We start from the raw sequence: 21,361 nt of genomic DNA, 5'->3' as shown, positions 1-21,361 counted from the left end.
AGAAAAGAAACAGAAAAGAAATGTAAAATTTTAGCCTGAAGTATAAACGAGTTGTGAGGGAACACCTGGAGCTCCCTATATTATTTTCCCCTGGCGCTGGAGTTGTACAGTCCTGTGGGAAATAAGCGTATCATTCACCTGCTCTTCCAGTCTGTCTTCTGGGGGAGGGGCCTGCTGCCCGGCTTCTCAGCTGTCTTTGCCTGGGTGGAGCTGCCCCGCCCCTTGTCAGGGGGATGGGCTTAATGTGAGCTGGTTGGCTGCCCGGCCTTTGTTCCCTGGCATCTGTCCGCTCCTCTTTAGAGGTTCAGAGCAAATATGGCGGTGTGGGAATCTCCGACCGGAGCCACAATGTCGCGGTCCCCCTCCCCCCAACAAATACTCCAGATCAATCGTCTCCACCTCTGTGAGTACCAAACTCCACAGACTAGCGCAATTCGTGCCCACTGCACCTCTGCTGGGAGAGTCACAGGACGGCGAGCGCCTCGGTGCCCTGTGACTCCACACTGCCAGCGGCCGTGGGCTCGCGCGTGCACCCTCCTCCACAGCTCCTACCTCACGAGGGTGCCGTCCCCAGCGTCTCCTCATGGGCCACACTGCCCTGAGAGCCGTCCCTGTCATGGGCGCAAGCCGTTCTCTATTTCCCCTAGGATGTCAGACAGCCAGAACCTTCTAGTGCTTTTCCCGGTGGTCACGCAGAGGGCGGTCCCCCTATGGCTCAGCTCTCCGTTTACGGTGCCTGGAGCTGAAAGTCCTCTGGGCTCGTTGACCATAACCAGTCTCCCCGCTCCACTGCTTGGGCACTCTATCAGTTCGGACTCCCCCGTGCTTTCTGAGTCTCCTGGAATCCTGACACCACAATGATCCGCCTAGAAGTCTGCCCTATTTGCCCCCATGCCCTTTTCAGAAGGGGGTGCCTCTTACTAGAGGAGATTTCTAAGGGTCCCAATTTTTTTGCTCTGGTGTTATATCACTTTCCTGCGGCTGGCTTATGGAGGCTCCCTCCCCCCTCTGCTTATCTTCAGATATTTCCCCCGGTTGATTCAAGTTTCTGCACCTCCTACTTTGTAAAAGTAGCTCTTTCTCTGCTTGTGGAGATCCAGATAAATCTTGTTACATCTCAGGTTGAATTCATTTGTGTTCAGAATGGTTGGATAGATATACAGCTAAATTCAAGGGACCCCTTAAAACGAGGTCCCCTACTCTGCTGCTATCTTGTCCCCCTCTGTCATGAACTGTTCATGGGAGTTTTAATGACCTTGGTATTATGTTCCAGCACCACTGACAGGTAAAAAGCATGGACAGCAGAGCACTTGTCCTCAGTATATTTCGAGGACTCCGTGGCAGGCCGCTAATACTGTCACCCAGCAAGGACCCGGAGGCAATCCAGGCAGGCGCTGCTCTGACAATAAGCAGATGTTTTAGGAGGATGGGCCTCCAAAGAATCCTCTCTGCTCACCTTTTCCTATTTTTCCTAGATAATTTGGCTTCACTCATCAATACTGTGGATATGCCACAGGCGTCATTCAGGAACATTCCAAATGTGTTGGCCAGAAACAGCAGTCTCTGATGTCTTTCCTCCCGTTCTTGGATTTACCAACTTGAATCAGGAGCTGTTTTCCTCCTGGTGCACTAGAGAGGAGAGTGCCGCGGTGCCCTAGAGAGCAGAGCTCCTTACAGAGGCAGACAGGGAGCTGTCAGAGGGCAGGTGGCACAGATGACCTCCTGAAGGTCGACAACCAGAGACGCTCATTATTGCTCTGTCCTCACTGGAAACCGCAATCTTGCCACAAGTTCTGATTTTGCAGCTTCTGTCGCCTGAGCAAGCCAGTGAGCTGGGCTTTTCCACCTGGGATTTCACTGGGCCATAAACTGCATTTTGGCAGAAGGGGAGAGAGAAACGGTGCGCTCACCCAGTCACTGCTGCTTCTGTTCCTCAGGTTCCACTTAAAGGGCAGTTCTGCTAGTTACTGCGTCTTGGTTGGAATGGAAAGCCTTTGGAATCACAGTGTTCCTGTGTGTGAACGTGAGTACAAGGAATGCCTGTTCAGATCGGCCTCTCCCTCCTTGTTTTGTTTGCTTGTTTGTCCGTTTGGTGTGTTTTGCCTATAAAATTCCCTAATATTTGCCCCTCTGTTGATCTTCACTTTGGATCGACATCTTTCTTTGTTGCAAGGATTGTTTCTGGGGGAAATAAATCTGAGCATCACGAGTTTTGGGGATCATCCTATAAATGTTTATAAGCGTCATGTGTGCTACAAATGGAGAGAAATTCTTCATAGGCAGAGGGAAATTTAGATCCTGAGGCATTTTTTCTGTCAAAAATGATAGCATTTCATCCTTGCCTCAGTCTTCTATTCATTCCTAGGCTCAGTCTTTTTGAGAAATTTTTTGAGCACCTGCTTTGTGACAATCAGTGTTCTAGACACTGGGCATACAGCTGTAACAAAACAGACTAGGACCCTGCTTTTGTGTTGTTTACATGCTTGAGTAGAAGGAAAGAGAAAAAAATAACAAACAGGGGTGTCTGGGTGGCAAGGTCAGTTAAGCGTCAGACACTTGGTTTTGGCTCCGGTCGCAATCTCAGCATCATAGGATCGAGCCCCACATCAGGCTCAGAGCTGAGCTCCGACTCTGCTTGAGAGTCTCTTTGCTTCTTCCTCGGCCTTTCCTGTTTGTGGCTTCTCCCCCCACCCCCAATAACTAAATCTTTAAATATAATGACAAGGAAACACATAAATAGACTGTTTCAAATAATACCAAGTGTTCTTATTAAAATAATTAGACATTGGGACTACACCTGTAAAGAACACAGACTAGGACCTTGCTTTCCTGTTGTTTATATTTGTTTTTAAGAGGACAGAAACATAATGTGTTAAATTCAAGAACACTACTAATATATTCAATCTGCCCATTTATTTTTTCATGAAATCAAGCAGGATGTTGCTTCATCTTCTGATCATAACTATTGAAAAATCCATGTGTATAAAACAGAATTTTTCCAATGAATATTTTGCTCTAAAGGTGTTTGGAAATTTTGTATTGATTTATATCATGAAACTTGATAATTTTATCCTTCATATCTGGAAGTCAGCTATTTGAAAATCTTTACTTTCCTTGAATATAGTTAAGAAGCATGAAAGAAAAAAAAATACTCCCATGAACCCAGATATACCAAAAATCAATTACTAGAGTGTAAACATTGGTTAAGCTATTCCACCTTTTGATTATTCATAATTCTCTCAAGCTGCGGTATCCTCTTCCCAAATACAAATCAAATCAAAAAGGGAAAGGAGTTTCTCCAGATAGCTACACTCAAAAGAAGAAATGTGTATTTCTTCAATGAGAAAGAAAAAATGTAAAAACCAGTAAGTATCTCAAAAGTCATAACATTTCTGCATCTTCTGGATCCTGCATAGGACCATTGGGATGTTTCACTCATTGTGATGGCATTACTATAACCGTCCATGGTGTTTTTGACATAACAGCCTCAAGTCGTCAAGAAAAGATTAAATCGGTGATAGACAAATAGAAAATGTATAATATATTTTGAAAGATTTCTCTGGTGTGAGGATCCTTGGGTTCAAAGAAGATTTTCTCCATCTTTTACTTAACATAGTACTTGATACAGAGTAGGTCCTCAAAGAATTCCTGTTGAATTAATGGATAATTTTCTTATTCAATGGATGATTTTCTTCTCAGTGGGGTTAAGAAGATTTTTGTCTATTTTAAAAGAATGAGCTCTCAATTACCCAGAAGTCTTAACTCTCCAAAGAGTTCAGGATGATTAAGTCCCTTCTGAGTTTTGATTTCAGTGTCATTTCATTTAGAAGCATCTCAACAGAGACTAATATATTTATTTTGTGGTTCATACTCTTCTTGAGAGCTAGTTATTTAAGTGGTAACACAGTCACAGCATCCCATAATTGTGGAATCAACTCAGATTAAAATGTTAACGTTGTAATGCAACTTACAGCACTTGTGTTTTTTCCAGAAATCTTTTGTCCAAATCCTCCGTCTATCCTTAATGGGCACCACACCGGAACTTCTCAGGGAGACATTCCCTATGGAAAGGAAATTACGTACACGTGTGACCACCACCCTGACAGAGGGATGACCTTCAACCTCACTGGGGAGAGCACCATCCTCTGCACAAGTGATGGTCAAGGGAATGGGGTTTGGAGCGGCCCTGCCCCTCGCTGTGAACTCCCTGGTCCTGCAGGTCAGTGCACCTTTCCCTATGCCCCATATAGATCAGAATATTTAGGCAAGAGCCTCCCTGTTTCTATGGGGACAGTCATTTTTGCTTGGGAATGTGGCTTTCCTATAAAAGTCAGACACACAGAATTACCTGCTGGGCAAATAACAGCTGGGTTCTAGATGTGCCAAGCTGCATCCCAACTGGTGGTACTCTCATGGCCCTTCCCACAGGGGTGAGGAGTGTGGGATAGTGAGAAGAGGAGGAGGGAGAGAGTGGGGAGAATCAGTGAGGCCCAGACTTTATACAGACTATTTTCAAACACTAAAAACAAACGCCAAAGAAAACACTCTTTCCTGCCACCTCTATTCCAAGTTGTATGTCCGGGTGCCTGGGTCACTCAGTCAGTTGAGCGGCCCATTGGGTCTAGATCTCAGGGTTGTGGGTTCAGCCCTGCATCGGGCTCCCTCCTGGGCATAGAACCTGCTTAAAAAAAAAAAGTTGTATTTCTATTGGACAGATGGGTGTGCAGAGCAAAAAACACATGTTGATGGCTGTATTTTACTTCAGATTTGATGCAGTGGAAATAACTAAAGACACTCCGATGCAGGGGTTTGTATTCCTTTTGCTCCTTCTAAGTGTTCTGCTCAGCCTGTGACTCCATTTTGTTGACCCTTTGTCTCACTTTTGGCAATGGGAACTCAAGATGCCCTAGAGAAGTGGAGTTCAAGACTGTGCTCTTGGCAACTCCTTCCTTTTACCTATCAGTCTGGCATTAAATGACAGTGCCTGACAATCGGGGGCTCGTTCGTGGCTGTGATTGTCCACACAAGCTCTGTGCACCAGTGAGGACAGACCGCACTGAAGGGGTCCTTTATAGATCGGGGTGGTACTCCCCTCTGATGCCATTTGCAGATGGAGAATACAGGTGATCCTGTTTAAAGGCTGAGAGGTCTACATTAAAAGAGTCAGTCTTCCCACTGAACGGTAGATAAGTAGTGCCTTGGGACCTGCCTGCCTTGGGTCTTCCTGATTAGCAAAGCATTCAAAATGTTTATTTTATCTGTATCATATTTTTAAAATTTCTATGTTTATATAATATCTACCCATCTATTATATATTTTATATGTAGATATATGTATATATTTATACATATGAAATTATTAAATACATACAAATACTGAAATATATTTAATATTTTACTTAAAACAATATATGTAATATAATCTAATTATATTTTTGTTATATAACAATGTTATATATGTACATTACATTATGTTTACTTACATAACATGACATTACAATTTGTTATATAATTAACATACATAATTGCATTATATATTATATATAATAGCTTTATTAAGCTATGTAATCTGAGTAAAATTTAATATATAGTATTAAGTTGTTATGGTTTATGTGGTTTATAATTTATAATATCCATTAATCTGTATAATATATATTTTACAAAATATATTGTAATATACTAAATTAATATGTCGTATATAACATACCACATTATCTATTAGAATATATAATATTATAGATTAAATTAGATTATATAATATACCAATTATACTATATAGTATACTAATATATGAATATATAAAGATTTTTCTTTATATAAAATATAAATATATAAAATTTTTTAAAGTGCATGCTCTTTCTTTCTTTACCGATAGAGATGTTTAAATAAAACACTGCAGATCTTTTCATAAAAGAGTAGGACATGCAGAATGGAGAGCAGAGTGTCCTCCAGGTTGACGATTTATGTTTGACCAAGGACATGGAAGTAATAATAAGTAAATTGTGGTTCTAGCACAGAACAAACCCATCTGCCTTGAATGGAGAGTTTGAATTGGGAGTATTGCCAAGTGGACTGTGTCACCCAAGACAAAAACCACAATGTGATGACAATATACACCCACCAGAATAGCTAAAATGTTAAAAATTGACCATACCAAGGGTCAGCAACAAGGTGAAGTACCTGGAGTCACTGCTCCTTGGTAAAATGATGCAACCACTCTGGAAAGCAGTTTGGCAGTTTCTTAAAAAGCTACACACAAATGTGCCATATGACTAGGCATTTTACTCCCAGGTATTGACTCAAGAGAAATGAAGGCATCTGACCACACAGAGACTTGGGCAAGGATTTTCACAGTGGCTTTATTTGTACTAGCCAACAACTGGAAACAATCCAAATCCAAAGGACATTCAACAGTCAAGTAGGCAAACTCGATCAAGGGGTATTTGTACTACTGGATATCACCCAGCAAAAACAGAAATAGTTTTTATATATGCAACAACCTGGACGAATCTCAAAATAATGATCTGTGTAAGAGCCAGACCAAAGAAGGGGAAAAAGTACAAACCAAGTGAGTTGGTTTATAGGAAATTCTAGAAAGTCAACTCAATCTGCAGTAAGAGGAAGCAGGTCAGAGATTGCCTAGAGAAGGGGGTAGAGAGACAGAGGGTTGATAAAGCGGAATGAGGACCCTGGTGTGGATGTGATGGAAACATTTCCTGTCTTGATTGTGGTAATGGTTTCATCGTGCACACGTATGTCAAGTTCATCCAATTGTATACTTGAAGTATTTTTGAACTATTGTATTTAATAGATCATAAAGCTATGCAGAGGTGTTTCTTTATATAAACTACGGTAGGTCTTGAGTTTATGGAGTTCACATTAATATATTTCTTATAATTTGAGGAATTGGGAATGAAGGAGGAAAAGGAAACCAGATCAAGCTTTCCGTAGTGAAGGCTCCCATGTTCCTTTCTATTCTGGCTAGTATCCCACTGTACAATTTTTACTTCTACCTCACAGTTAGTAAGGAGAAGACACTAGGTTCAAGTCCGGTCTCTGTGAGTCCAGTTTCTAACACTATACATTGTTACCTCTTGTATTCGTTTCTTATTTCTGCTCTAACAAATTACCACAAACTTTATGGCTTACAACAACAGAAATTTATTCTCTTATGGTTCTGGAGCTCAAATTCTCAAGTGGGTCTATAGGACTGTGTTTCTTCTGGAGGCTCCAAGGAGATCAGGTTTCCTGGCTCTTTTCTCTTCCAGAGGCTGCCCGCATACTTTGGCTCATGGCCACCTTTCTCTACCTTCAAAGCCAACACCGCAGCATCTTTAAATGTCCTTCTTCTGTCTTTGATCCTTTGCCTCCCTCTTTTAAGGACCTTCGTCATTGCACTTATGGCCACCCAGCTAATCCAGGATAATCTTCCCATCATGAGATTCTTGAGGTAATCACATCTGCAAAGCCCTGGTGCCATATTAGGTCACATTCACAGGCTCTAAGGATGAGGGCATGGATGTCTTTGGGAGCTCGTTGTTTAGGCAACCACACATTTCTCCAGATTTTCAAAATCCTAGCTGAGCCTGCTGAGGGAATCTATTACCATTAGGGTCCAGCTTAGTAGCAAATGGCTGTAGCCCAGCAAACAGCTGGCGGTGTGTACGTTGAATATGACTAATGGGAATGTAAAATATATGTAGAATTTAAAAACATAATCGTGATAGAACAGAAGACAGGAAGGAGGTAAATGGAGTTAGCATTATCTATAGTTCTTTCATTTCAGGGAAATGATAATTGTCCAAGGCACGTTAACATGGTAAGGATGCATGTTATCTTTAAAGGAGCTGTAAAAGAATGTGTAATAAATAATCTAATGAGAAGAAATAACAATAGGGACTCCTGGGTGGCTCAGTCAGTTGAGCATCTGACTCTTGATTTTGGGTCAGGTCATGATCTCAGGTCACGCTCAGCAGGGAGTCTGCTTGAGATTCTCTCTCTCCAGCTCTCCTCTGTCCCTCCCCCTGCTCAGTCTTTCTCTCTTTTAATAAAAAAAATCTTTTTTAAAAAAAGGAAATAACAGTAAATTAATAAATATAATTCGTAATCAAAATGAGGCAAAATAGAAGAGAATAAAGAACATAAGAAAGAGGACAAGTAAACATCAAATAGTAAGATGATAGATCCAATCCTAAATACATCAACAGTTCTATTAAATACAAATAGACAAACCCACTTTACAGACAAAGATTAGCAGAGTGCTGCATTTCCCAAAATGTGGGCTGATGTGCTCTGGGAGCCTCCAGGACCGCACAGGAGACCTATGCGCCATTTTTATTTTGGGGGGGAAACAGCGGAACTTGGTATCTCTCAGATACTGTGTAACTCTAGCTACCTGTAGCTCCTGGCTACGTTAGAGGCAAGCGATTCCATTTATTTTATTTTATTTCTTTCTGTAGGTTCCTCTTGATGACAAGAAATGTTGGCAGAACTGGGTTTTTAACAGTGGCTGTGATTAAGTATCAAATGAACGTTATTGTAGAATAAGAAATGAGGTAGTGGTTTACAGTTGAATTCTAAGGTTTGAGAAGTTGAGCAGTGCTCAACATAGTTATTAAGAATTGTGGACAGGGTCTCCTGGGTGGCTCAGTTGTTTAAGTGGCTGACTTTGCCTCAAGTCATGATTTTGAGGGCCTGGAATCAAGCCCCACATTGGGCTCTGCACTCAGTGGGGAGTCTGCTTGAGATTCTTTCTCTCTCTCTGCCCGTCCTCCCTCTCATGTGCACTCTTTCTCTCTCTCTCTCTCTCTCAAAATAAATAAATAAAGCTGAAAAATGAAACAAAAAGCTCCTTTCTAAGATCACTGCTGAGAGAAGCAATCATTTTAACATTAGTAAGGTGCTCTTTTCTTTGATCACATCTATGAAGCATATTGGGAAAGAGGAAGCAGAGTAGAAGTTTCTCCGTTCACTGGGATGTCACTGTGGTCTTGGCCTCCAGGTAAATGCAAAGCCCCGGAACAGCTTCCCTTTGCCAAGCCTGCAAATCCGACTGACGAGTATGAGTTTCCCATTGGGACATCTTTGAAGTATGAGTGCCGCCCTGGTTACCAGAAGAGAGTGTTCTCTATCACCTGCCTACCGAACTCAGTCTGGTCAAGCGCTGAAAACATCTGTACACGTAAGTACCTCTGGACTGAGAACTCCTCTGTGTCAATCAAGCATCCATAAGAGCTGATTCAATTCTTCAGATTTTGGAACTAAGACACATATGACTCGTTAAAGTTGCCTCAAGTAGAGCACATGGGAGAGTTTCTCTGTCTGTCACATCTGCCTACCCCTCACTTGCTGGCACCTTCATCGCAAGTTCATTTCATGAGAAATGACCATCACAAGGCACGATGCAGGGAAAATCTCCATTCAGTAGGGGTTTCCCATTGTCACCACTGGAACTAGGTCAGGAATGACTCAGAAAAAGAAGGAAAAGCATAGGTGGGGAGAGAATTCCAGACATTGAGATCTTTGATTTACACTGGCTGAGTGACGAAGTAACCACCTTGGTAATAAGTGAAGTTTACATTTTTCTGGGAGGCACGATGCAGGCATGAGATCGATCAGGAGGGGAGGTCTTTTGTGAACTTGGAGCTTAGTAGGTGGCTGACCCCGAGGCTGTCTTGTAAGTTTCTTCCAGGTGGCAAAATCTGTAGAGCGACAAATGATTTTCAGTAAGTTCCAGCCAGGTTGGGACCTTATGTCCTTACTGAGAGAAGATCGGATAGTTCTATACCCAATCCCCAAATTCTGCTTCTCTCCCCTAGGTAAGTCATGTGGCACTCCTGCAGAACCCTTAAATGGCAAAATGATCGTAAACGGAGACACCCGGTTTGGATCCACTGTTCATTACGCCTGTAATGAAGGGTGAGTTGGCCGCAGCATCGTTGGGGATGACAGTTCCAGAATTGTAGCACCAGTCTCTAAACAAGAGTCTTAGAAAGTCTACCTGTCCATTTAAAACACAGCAGTATCATTTGTAAGCCGAGGTGGTGGCTTGAATCCAGGTATTTAATTACATTTGAAATGACTAAACAAAGATTTGAAAAATAGGGAAAACCTGTATCCATGCTAGAAACTTAGGGGTGGGCAGGAAAGATGCCTGTTGCACACCAGATTAGTGCACCTAAAACCCAGAGAAGCAGTCATGAAATGGGAAGGACCTGCTCTCTAAAGAAGCCAATGGAACAAACATGAGTGGACCCATGCATATATTCTTCCCCCAAAGCAACAAGAGCTGGAGATGGTGGACTCAGAAGTGGGGAAGAATGAATTGTTTAGGATGATGGAGCCAATGTGATGGACAGGCAAATCTTGATTGTTATAGCCCCTCTCCAGAAATGTACCCAGTGCAGAAATTTGCTGTGGGCATATTCTTGGTTTAAGGAAAGAACTAGGGAGACTGCTTTACCTTATACCTTAACTTCTGCGTTGTTTTCATTATTTCTAGCTTACTTAAAAGCCATATAAAATAAGTGATCATTAAAATGGGTGATAACAATACAGTGAACTTCAGTGTATACTCTATCCACTGTAAGAAACATTGCTAGTACCTTAGAAACCTCCTAGGTGCCTTTCCCAATTCCCATTCCTCCACCTCCGGAATCTCTCTGGAAATCACCATCCTGAATTCTGTGTCACTCACTCCCTTGCATTTGTTTTCCGTTTTCTCCCATACATAGGCCTGCTCAGTTTAGATTTAGCTTTACATATTTTGAGCTTTATATAAATGACATGATGTTAAATGCACTTCTCTGCAACTTGCTTTTCTACTGAATATTTTGATTCTGACAATTATCCGTGTGGTTGTGGTTAATTCATTTTTGCTTGGGATAGTATTTCCTTGAATGGATATGCCACAATTTATTTCTTCTTGGTTCTTATATTTGGATTATTTCTCATTTGTTTTAGTTTGTTTTGTTTTGCCTATCATAAGCATTCCCACAATAAGTACACATGTCTCTTAGCGCCCGTGTGAAAAAGTTTGTCTAGGACAGTGGTTTTCATACTTATTTTGCTATGATCCACAACTAAGAAATAAATTCTCAGAAATAAATTCTGAGGTTAATCACTACATTTACCTCCCTCCATGCAATACATGGGTGTAAGAAAATTGTGACAAATTTGAATTTGCAAATATATCCAATAGTACATTGAATTGATGTAATCACATTTATTTATGAATTTGTGTAATAAATATAGGAAGCTAGAAGTTAAGGAAAAAATTTAAAGGGGTAGCATTTTAGTTAAATGTCTCCATCTTGACCTACAAAAATTGAGAAAACAAATTCCTATCGATCTTAATGGATGTAACCCAGTAGGATAAAATTTTTAAGTGTCATTTCCAACTGAACAAACAAATACAGAAAAATTAGTCCGTGTAGAAGGACAACCGATGTCCTTGTTATATGTGTATCTCCTTATATAAAAGACTGTAAGATTGACTCTAAGCCCTTGTCATCCAAAGTATGGCTCACAGACCAGCAAGGTCAGCATCTCCTGGGTGCTTAGTAGAAATGCAGAATTTTCATAACTACTGAATCTGAATCACGTTTTGACATGATACCCAGGTGATTTCAATGCACATAAAACTTTTAAGAAGGCCTGCCTTAAACTTTATGCTAATTTCTGTAAGATAGAGTTTGGGTGATTTTGTTTTTCAGTATTGGGGGTTTCTGTATCTCTCACTTTTGAATACAATGTATATGTACTAACTTTTGTAATCAGAGTTAAAGAACAATTACTAGGACTTCCAGTTCCAGGACAAGATGGGCAGACTCACCTTTCCCTGAGTCTCTCTCTACATGTAACTAAGTACCCTGGAAACTGCTCAACATGCAAGCATAAAAGGACTTGGAAAGGTGGAAAGAAGAGGGACTGGGGGACTGCAGATCTTAAAGAATGACACCATAGTGAGGACCCTGAGTTTTCTTTTTATCTCTCAGACTGGGTGCTGGAAAGGAATACCACCCTGAATAGTCAACAGGCAGCGGAGACAGAGGGAGAGTGAAGCCTGTTCTCTGGTCAAAGGAACAGGAAAAGGGAACCTCAGTGAGGTTGTCGTGGGAAGACACATTGATGGATATAGTGGCCCAATCTGCCCACAAGAACAGCATAAGCAGAAATCAGGGATGGGGGTGGGGAGTCTATCACTCTCAAGTCCCACAGCAGGTCCCAGTCCACCAGCAGTTGTATCAATGGGAAGACCTGGGCTTTAGTCCCAATGAGAATTTTGCCTCATGCCCCACACCAGCCAGCAGCACTGGGCCCTATTCTGAGACTGAGACTTCAAGCCGGCAGTAAGAGGACCCCTCCACTCATGCGACAGATGCCAGAAGGCCCAGCGTCCCAGCCCTCCACACAGCTGCAGAAAACAATGCAGGCCCAGCATCTCTTGACCCCACACCCACGGCAGGGAGCCACCAACCCAGCAGCAGAACAGAAACCATGTTCGTGGTTTCTGGATCCTCCATCCACTAGGAGAAAGCCTCCCAGGCCCGTGTCTCCTGATTCTCCACTCAGCAGCAAAATGCAGCCCAGATAGATGCTTTGCTCCCCTGGTGGCAACAACACAAATGAAGGGGGACCTGCACCCTCCCCAGATAGCCAGAGAAGGCCAGAGAGCTTACTCTCCATCTAAGGTCCCAACATCTCCCATTCCTCCCCTACTGACAGCAGGCAGTTCAGAGAAGACCTCCACTGTCCACAGGCAGCATCAGCAGGGACCCATGAGGAATGTAAGTGGAGCCGTGAGAAGGAAGCAGCAGAATAGCACTGCAAGACTGGAAAATTAAAGTCATTGGAACCAAAGCCCATGAAAGATGGCCAGAATGTACACACAGCACTAAAGAGGTGGTGACACGCTAAAATAGATTCAGATAAGATCAAGCGTCTCTTAACATTATATCCAAAATGTTCAGGGTACAATAGAAAATCACGTGTCACTTCAAGAACCAGGAAAATCACATCTTCACTGAGAAAAGATAATCCACTGATGCCAGGACCAAGAGGAAGTAGAAGCTGGAGCTCTCTAACAAAGATTTTAAGGCAGCCATCATAAAATCGCTTCAATAAGTAATTACAAATCCCCTCGAAAAAAAAAATTCTTAGGGGCAACGAGAGAGAAAGGACATGCTGGTTATAGGGGAACTTAATTTGAACGGCGGTGGATTTATTAACTGAAAATATGGAGACCAGAAGGAAGGAGCCCACCTAGTTCAAGTACTGAAAGAAAAGAGCTTACTAACTGTGAGTTCTGTCTCTGTAGAAATAGTAATTGCATACTTGGAAGAAATCCCAGTTGGTCATTGTATATGATCCTTTTTATATACTTCTGGACTTGATTTGCTATACTTTATTGACGATGTTTTTAGCATCTCTAATATATTAGCAAATCGAACCCAACAATGCATGAAAAGAATTGCATCCAATGACCACAGTGGAAATTACTCCAGGTAAGCAAGATGGATTCAACATTCAAAAATCAATCAACTCGATCAACTCTATAAACAGACTAACGAAGAAAATGTATATGTTCCTATCAGTTGACTCAGAAAATGCAGTTGGCAAAATCCAATACCAATTCATGATACAAACTCACAGCAAGTTAGGGATAGAATTGAAGAAGTTTGAAACCAAGGTGACCACAGGTTGGCTCTTACTGGGAGCTCTGAGGAAGAATCCATTTCATGCTTTCCTCCTAGCTTCTGGTGGTTGCCAGCTGTCCTTGGCATCGCTCGACTACAAACACATCACTCCTATCTCTGCCTCTGTTCTCACTTGGCTTTGCCTCTCTATAGGTTAACACTGTCTTCCCTCTGTCTGTCTCCTTGTCCAAATGTCCTTCTTCTTCTGAAGACAACAGTCTTTGCATTAGGGCCCACACTAATCCAGTATGACCTCATATTAGCTGTTATATCTGCCAAGACCTTATTGCCAATAGAAGTGGGATTCTGGGGTTTCAATGGAGGTACACTATGGAACCCCATATGGACATGATCAGACATTTCAGTGAAGAGAATATATCCATGGAAAGTAAATACATGAAAAGGTATTCAGCTTCATTAGCCATTAGGACAATGCAAATTAATACAACAATGGAACAACACTGCACACATATCTGAATGGTTAGAATACACCCTAGTGAAAACACCCAATGCTAGCATGGAGGTAGAGGGACTGGAGCACTCATTCACTGCTGATAGGAGTATAAAATCATAAACCCACTCCGGAAAACAGAAATGAGCTATCAGGCCATGGAAAGACATGGAGGAAACTTAAATGCATTTTACTAAGTGGAAGAATCCAATCTGAAAAGGCTAAATACTGTACGATTCCAGGAAAGTGGCATTCTGGAAAAGAAAATATGGCGTAAAAAGACTGATAGTTACCAGAGGTTGGGAGGGGGAAAAGAGGAATTGGCAGAGCTCAGAAGATGTTTGGGGCAGTGAAAGTTCTCTGTGTGATACTGTAAGGGTAGATACATGTCATTATATATTTGTCCAAACCCATAGAATGTACACCACCAAGAGTGAACCCTAATGTAAAGTATGGACCACAGGTGATAATGATGTGTCAATGTAGGTTCATCAATTGCAACCAACTCTACCACTCTGGTGGGGGATGTCGATAATGTGGGAAGGTATGCATGTGTAGGGAAAGGGAGTATATGGTAACTATTACTGGTCAATATTACCGTGAACCTAAAACCCCTCTTAAAAATAGTCTGTATAAACAATTGAATAGATGTAAGTACCCTCACACACACACACACACACACACAAGTTAGTATAAACAAACCTGAGGACGTTTGAATAAAATTGGTGGATTATACCTATGTCAATATCCTGGTTTTAATATTCTACTATAGTTTTGCAAGACATTCTCAATGAGGGGAATTTAAATTTCCCAAGTTTTATGGCTCACGTTGAACAGTTTGTGGCATGCTAACTGAGAATGTCTGCCTTTAACATTTTCTTTTCTCTCTTTTTTTTAATTTTATCGTAATTTTTTATTATGTTATGTTAGTCACCATACAGTATATCCTTAGTTGTTGACGTAATGTTCCAATATTCGTTATTTGTGTATAACATCCAGTGTACCATGCAATATGTGCCCTCCTTAATACCCATCACCAGCCTATCCCAATACCCCATCCCCTCCCATCTGAAGCCCTCAGTTTGTTTCCCAGAGTCCACAGTCTCTCATGGTTCATTCCCCCTTCTGTTTGCTCCCCCTTTCTTCTTCCCTTTCTTCTCCTACCGATCTCCCTATTTCTTATGTTCCATAAGTGAGTGAAACCATATGATAATTGCCTTTCTGTGCTTGACTTATTTCACTTAGCATTATCTCCTCCAGTCCCGTCCCTGTTGCTGCAAATGTTGTGTAATCGTTCTTTCTGATGGCTGAGTAATATTCCATTCTATATATGGACCACATCTTCTTAATCCAGTCATCTGTTGAAGGGCATCTCGGCTCCTTCCACAATTTAGCTATTGTGGACAATCCTGCTATGAACATTGGGGTGCATATGGCCCTTCTCTTCACTACGTCTGTATCTTTAGGGTAAATACGCAGTAGTCCAATGGCTGGATCATAGGGTAGCTCAATTTTTAACTTTTTTAAGGGACCTCCACACTGTTTTCCAAAGTTGCTGTACCACCTTTTTTTCCCACCAACAGTGTAAGAGGGATCAATATGAAATCCGTGTTCACCTCTTTTGTTCTGCTCAGATTTCCTTTGGTTCTAGTGTGATGAGTCTTCAACACTTTAGGTTGAAACAAAAATGTAGCTTAAAGTAATAAAGAGGAGAGGGCCCATTTAGCTTAGAAGCCCTGAATAAAAAATTTAAGTCCAAATAAAGATCTACAATTTGGGAAAGGGAGAGTACTATGACAAATGGAAATTGTCCTTCCGATTTCTCCAAGATTGCAATCTCTTGTAAGCAGCAATTTGAGAAGGAGAATGAACAGAGAAAATAACATTCATTCTTCTTTCCCTCTAGATACCGACTTATTGGTAAGACCTCTATTGCATGCGTCATCTCAGACAACACTGTCGTCTGGGATAACGACCCACCGATTTGTGAGAGTGAGTTGAAATGCTCCTTCCGATTACCTTTACCAATAGATTCTAAGTTTCCCCCTAAAGTTATACAAATCTTAATTGAATTCCTTTTGTGCATTCTATCCCTCGATACCTACGGGGTTTCTGGCAACTCTTTCCTTATGTTGTGCCTTTTCTGAATCTGGGATTTAAATGCATAAAAGCCTTCAAGCTTTTGTTTCCCTTCAATTAATTTGGAGTAATGTTGATTGTGCTACCCCCAGTATAACAATCCTTCTGCTTGGCAAATTAGTCAAGATTTTTTAAAGTGATACTCTCCAAGGTTGGTGAAGCTGTGGATGAATCAACACTTTCACTTACTTAGAGTTCCACAAAACCTCTTGAAAGGCACCATGTACCATAAGCCTCAAATTGGGCATATATGTTGACCCACTTCTTACAATTTACACTTGGGAAATAAACACAGATTTTTATAAGGAGTTCATTATACACTTTTCATTGTTTCATTCTTTATAATAGCAAAATGTTAAAGTAACCTAAATGTTTCCAACTATGGTTTGGAAACCTTAGAAGGGAAGAGTCATGTTAAAAAATGACTATAGAGAATTGCTTAAGAAACATAAAATAGAGCCATGCAGAATTAGAAGAAATACATCCAGGGGCACCTGAGTGGCTCAGTCTGTTAAGTGTCTGACTCTTGATCTCAGCTCAGGTCTTGATCTCAAGGTTGTCAGTTTGAGCCCCATGTTGGGCTCCACACTGGGCTTGGAGCCTACTTAAGAAAAAAGAGAGGAGGAGGAGGGGAAGGAGGCAGAGGGGAAGGAGGAGGAGGGGAAAGGAAGAAGAAGAAGAAGAAGAAGAAGAAGGAGAAGAAGGCAAATGAAAATGAGTAGGGGAAAACTGTGCACACTATGGTGTAATAATATGATCTAAGAGCTATCTAAAATGAATGGAATGTGGATTATTTTAAATGCATATGCTCCTGAGGAGTAGGGTAAGTAGGAAAGGCAGAAGGCTTGCTATTACACCCATGGAAATCACAACTTGTAAAAATGTATCTACATATTAATAAAGATTAAAAACTAATAACAAATGTAAAATTGTTCTACTCATTGCGTTTCTCGGACTAAGTATTTTGATTCACCATTATTTAAGTTGCCATATCTTTTCCCAGCTATTCCTTGTGCGCCACCCCCAGCCATTGCCAATGGAAAATTCTTTAGCAGCGGCAGAGAATCGTTTCCATATGGAACCGTGGTGACCTATCGCTGCCATCCTGGACCGAGAGGGAAGAAGCTGTTTGAGCTTGTGGGCAGCTCCTCAATATATTGCACCAGCAAAGACAATCGCGTTGGCATATGGAGCGGCCCTCCCCCTCGGTGCATCATACCCGATAAATGCACACCTCCAGACATCGAACATGCAATAAGGGTATCTGAGAACAAAACCTTATTTTCCTTACATGAAATCGTGAGGTTTACCTGTGAGCCCGGCTTTGTCCTGAAAGGACCGTCCAGCGTGCAATGCCAAGCCCAAAACAAATGGGGGCCAGAGCTGCCAAGCTGCTCTAGGGGTGAGTCTGACAGCGGCTATGAAGGCACGGACAAAGGGCATGGGTTGCAAGAGGATCAGGAGATCAGTGTTTGTTCTGGGAGAAGGATGCATGGTGATCCGTGCAAGTTAGTGCTGTGCGATGAAGCATGAAATTAAGAAAGTATGCGTGTGTGTGTGCGTTTGTGTGCTTATGGATACGTGCCTTCCCTTTGAAAGCAGGAGCTTCATCAATCGAAGAAGGAGACATTTGGGACTCTCGTATAGAGCAATCCTCAGGGCAAAATACCAGCTCCAGTATCGCTCAGCTATCCTGACACCTGAGGGGCACCTCCCAGTCAGCTGGGCAATAAGCACTTTAAATGCCTTAACTCACCTATTCGGCACAGCACTCCTTTCCAGTAAGGCTAATAATTCCATATTGACCAGCCAGCACTAGAGAAAGTGCCCCTGGGGTTCTGGTCATGCATCTGACCTTGTGCCCAGAAGAACGCAGTTTGAATAGTCTGCCTCTTACTAGCTGGGAGCACTTTGGCTGCCTCCCTTCTATATTCTTTTTTTTTTAATGTTTTTTTATGATATTATGTGAGTCACCATACAGTACATCCCCGGTTTCCAATGTACAGTTCGATGATTCATTAGTTGCGTATAACACCCAGTGCACCATGCAATACGTGCCCTCCTTACTACCCATCACTGGTCTATCCCATTCCCCCACACCCCTCCCCTCTGAGGCCCTCAGCTTGTTTCTCATAGTACAAAGATACAGTCATAGTGAAGAGAAGGGCCATATGCACCCCAATGTTCATAGCAGCATTGTCCAAAATAGCCAAAGCGTGGAAGGAACCGAGATGCCCTTCAACAGATGACTGGATTAAGAAGTTGTGGTCCATATATACAATGGAATATTACTCAGCTATCAGAAAGAACGAATTCTCAACATTTGCTGCAACATGGACGGCACTGGAGGAGATAATGCTAAGTGAAATAAGTCAAGCAGACAAAGACAATTATCATATGATTTCCCTTCTATATTGTGAACTTCCATAACAGTAAAAGGAGAGGGTAGGAGTATCATTTGATTTCCTTTGTTACACCTGAACCCTTTACTGATGAGTCTGTAATGCCTCGGAAAGGTTAGAATGTAGCAAAAGGCATTTCCGCATAACTGACTGGTACTGCGCCCCTGTTCTTTCCACAGTATGTCAGCCACCTCCAGAAATTCTGCATGGTAAGCACACCGCAGGCAACGAGGCCAACTTTTCCCCTGGGCAGGAAGTGTTCTACCGCTGTGAGCCCGGCTATGATCTCCAAGGGGCTGCTTCTCTGCGCTGTTCGCCCCAGGGAAACTGGAGCCCAGCAGCCCCGAGATGTGCAGGTGCCTACACCTTCATCTGTTTGCAGATCAATCCTTTTGGTCCTCACATGACAGTCTTACTTCTGTTTGTTGTTGTTGTTGTTGTTGTTGTTTTCCTAGTGAAATCATGTGCCGACTTCCTGGAACAACTCCCTAACGGCCGTGTGCTCTTTCCACCTAATTTCCAGCTTGGGGCGAAAGTGTCCTTCGTTTGTGATGAGGGGTGAGTGCGACCTGGCAGAGAGACAGGGACTCAGTACTCGATGCTGCTATCCTGACACCGGGGACAAAGGGGGTCTAGCTAAAGAGCAAGCTGCCTAATGGAAAGAAGTACCAGAAAGGACTAATAGCTGACACAGTGACTGGGAAGTATGGTAGGATCCAGATAGAACCATGAACAGGTGCTTCAGAAGGGAAAATGGTAAATACACTGTTGACCAGCAGAAGTAGAACAACAGATCTTGAATATTTAGGGGAAACATTACATGTATGAATGAAAAGTAGTTTGTAGGCATGAAGGGATAAATATTGCAGAGCCTTTGTTTAAACAAAGTTGGCATATCAAAGACAGTTATTTATAAGATAAGTAACATGCAAGGATTGTTTTGAGAAAATTTCAAACCAATCAATAGTGGAATTTGGAACAGGAACGAAAGAGTGAATAGGAGTGTTTTTCAATCTAATTATATGTCATCTGATTAGAATTAGGCCAAATTGAAGGAGCATGAACCTGACTGTCATATTTCAAGTAATATCACAAACTGGTTTTTTTTTTATTATGTTCAAATGGCCTACATATAATACTTCATTAGTTTTTGGTGTAGTGTTCAACAATTCCTTAGTTGTGTATAACAGCCAGTTTTCATCACCACGCCTGCCCTCCTTAATACCCATCACCCTGTTACCCTATCCCCTCACCACCCTCCCTTCTGTAACCCACAGTTTGGTTCCCGGATTCCATGGTCTCTTATGGTTTGTCTCCCTCTCTGATTTCTTCACATTCAGTTTTCCCTCCCTTCCCCTGTGGGCCTCCACGCTATTCCTTATGTTCCACATATGAGTGAAAGCATATGATAATTGTCTTTCTCTGCTTCACTTATTTCACGTAGCATAATCCCCTCCAGTTCCTTCCACGTCGATGCAAATGGTAAGTATTCATCCTTTCTGATGGCTGAGTAATATTCAATTGTATATATGAACCACGTCTTCTTTATCCATTCATCTGTTGAACGGCATCTTGACTCCTTCCACAGTTTGGCTATTGTGGACAATGCTGCTATGAACACTGGGGTGCATGTGCCCCTTTTTTCACTACATCTGTATCTTTGGGGTAAATACCTAACAGTGCAATTGCTGGGTCATAGGGTAGCTCTATTTTTAACATCCTGAGGAAACTCCATCCTGTTTTCCAGAGTGGCTGTACCAGCCTGCATTCCCACCAACAGTGTGAGAGGGTTCCCCTTTCTCCACATCCTCGACAACACTTGTTGATTCCCATCTTGTTAATTTTGCCATTCTAACTGGTGTAAGGTAGTATTTCATTATGGTTTTGATTTGTATTTCCCTGATGGCTAGCAATGTTGAACATTCATTTTCTGTGTCTGTTAGCCATTTGTATGTCTTCTTTGGAGAAGTGTCTGTTCATGTCTTCTGCCCTTTGGTTGACTGGATTATTTGTTTTTTGGGTGTTGAGTTTGAGAAGTTCTTTATAAATCTTGGATACCAGCCCTTTATCCATAATGTCATTTGCAAATATCTTCTACCATCCCATGGGTTGCCTCTTGGTTTTGTTGATTGTTCCATTGCTGTGCAAAAGCTTTTTATCTTGATGAAGTCCCAAAAGTTCATTTTTCTTATGTTTCCTTTGCCTTTAGAGACATGTCTTGAAAGAAATTGCTGTGGCCGATGTTGAAGAGGTTACTGCCCATGTTCTCCTCTAGGATTTTGATGGATTCCTGTCTCACATTGAGGTCTTTCATACGTTTTGAGTTTATCTTTGTGTATGGTGTAAGGGAATGGTCCAGTTTCATTCTTCTGCATGTGGCTGTCCAATTTTCCCAGCACCATTTATTGAAGAGACTGTCTTTTTTCCATTGGATATTCTTTACTGATTTGTTGAAGATTAGTTGACCATAGAGTTGAGGGTCCATTCCTGGGGCCTCTATTCTGTTCCATTGACCTATGTGTCTGTTTTTATGCCAGTACCATGCTGTCTTGATGATCACAGCTTTGTAATATAGCTTGAAGTCAGGCATTGTGATGCCCCGAGCTTTGGTTTTCTTTTTCAACAATCTCCTGGCAATTCAGGGTCTTTTCTTGTCCATACAAATTTTAGGAT

General features: G+C 41.9%; 1 protein-coding gene and 1 long non-coding RNA gene across 3 annotated transcripts in view; one reads left to right on the top strand and one right to left on the bottom strand.

The window, feature by feature from the left end:
• Positions 1-21,361, top strand: part of CR1 (complement C3b/C4b receptor 1 (Knops blood group)) — a 109,280-nt gene that overhangs the window by 25,818 nt on the left and 62,101 nt on the right. The window contains exons 1-9 of one of the 2 annotated variants that reach the window (XR_008958121.1): positions 158-403; positions 1,938-2,023; positions 3,992-4,219; positions 9,001-9,180; positions 9,818-9,917; positions 16,054-16,139; positions 17,290-17,688; positions 18,868-19,044; positions 19,144-19,246. Coding sequence is in view for 1 of the 2 variants with exons in the window: in XM_057308922.1 (XP_057164905.1) it covers positions 1,938-2,023; positions 3,992-4,219; positions 9,001-9,180; positions 9,818-9,917; positions 16,054-16,139; positions 17,290-17,688; positions 18,868-19,044; positions 19,144-19,246 (1,359 nt within the window). In the remaining variant the exon portion in view is untranslated. Of the gene's footprint in view, positions 1-157; positions 404-1,937; positions 2,024-3,991; positions 4,220-9,000; positions 9,181-9,817; positions 9,918-16,053; positions 16,140-17,289; positions 17,689-18,867; positions 19,045-19,143; positions 19,247-21,361 lie in introns of those variants that run through there. The other variant, XM_057308922.1, reaches the window with a different exon arrangement.
• The window catches only part of LOC130543093 (uncharacterized), a 40,392-nt gene continuing 25,364 nt past the window's right edge, over positions 6,334-21,361 (bottom strand). Inside the window, exon 4 of the long non-coding RNA XR_008958126.1 lies at positions 6,334-9,700. This is a non-coding gene — a long non-coding RNA (uncharacterized LOC130543093). The remainder of the gene's footprint in view (positions 9,701-21,361) is intronic.

The sequence above is a fragment of the Ursus arctos genome, unplaced genomic scaffold (assembly GCF_023065955.2).
Source record: "Ursus arctos isolate Adak ecotype North America unplaced genomic scaffold, UrsArc2.0 scaffold_78, whole genome shotgun sequence".
Lineage (NCBI taxonomy): Eukaryota > Metazoa > Chordata > Mammalia > Carnivora > Ursidae > Ursus > Ursus arctos.
Note: the sequence above shows the minus strand (reverse complement) of the source record. Positions and strands in the feature narration are given on the sequence as shown.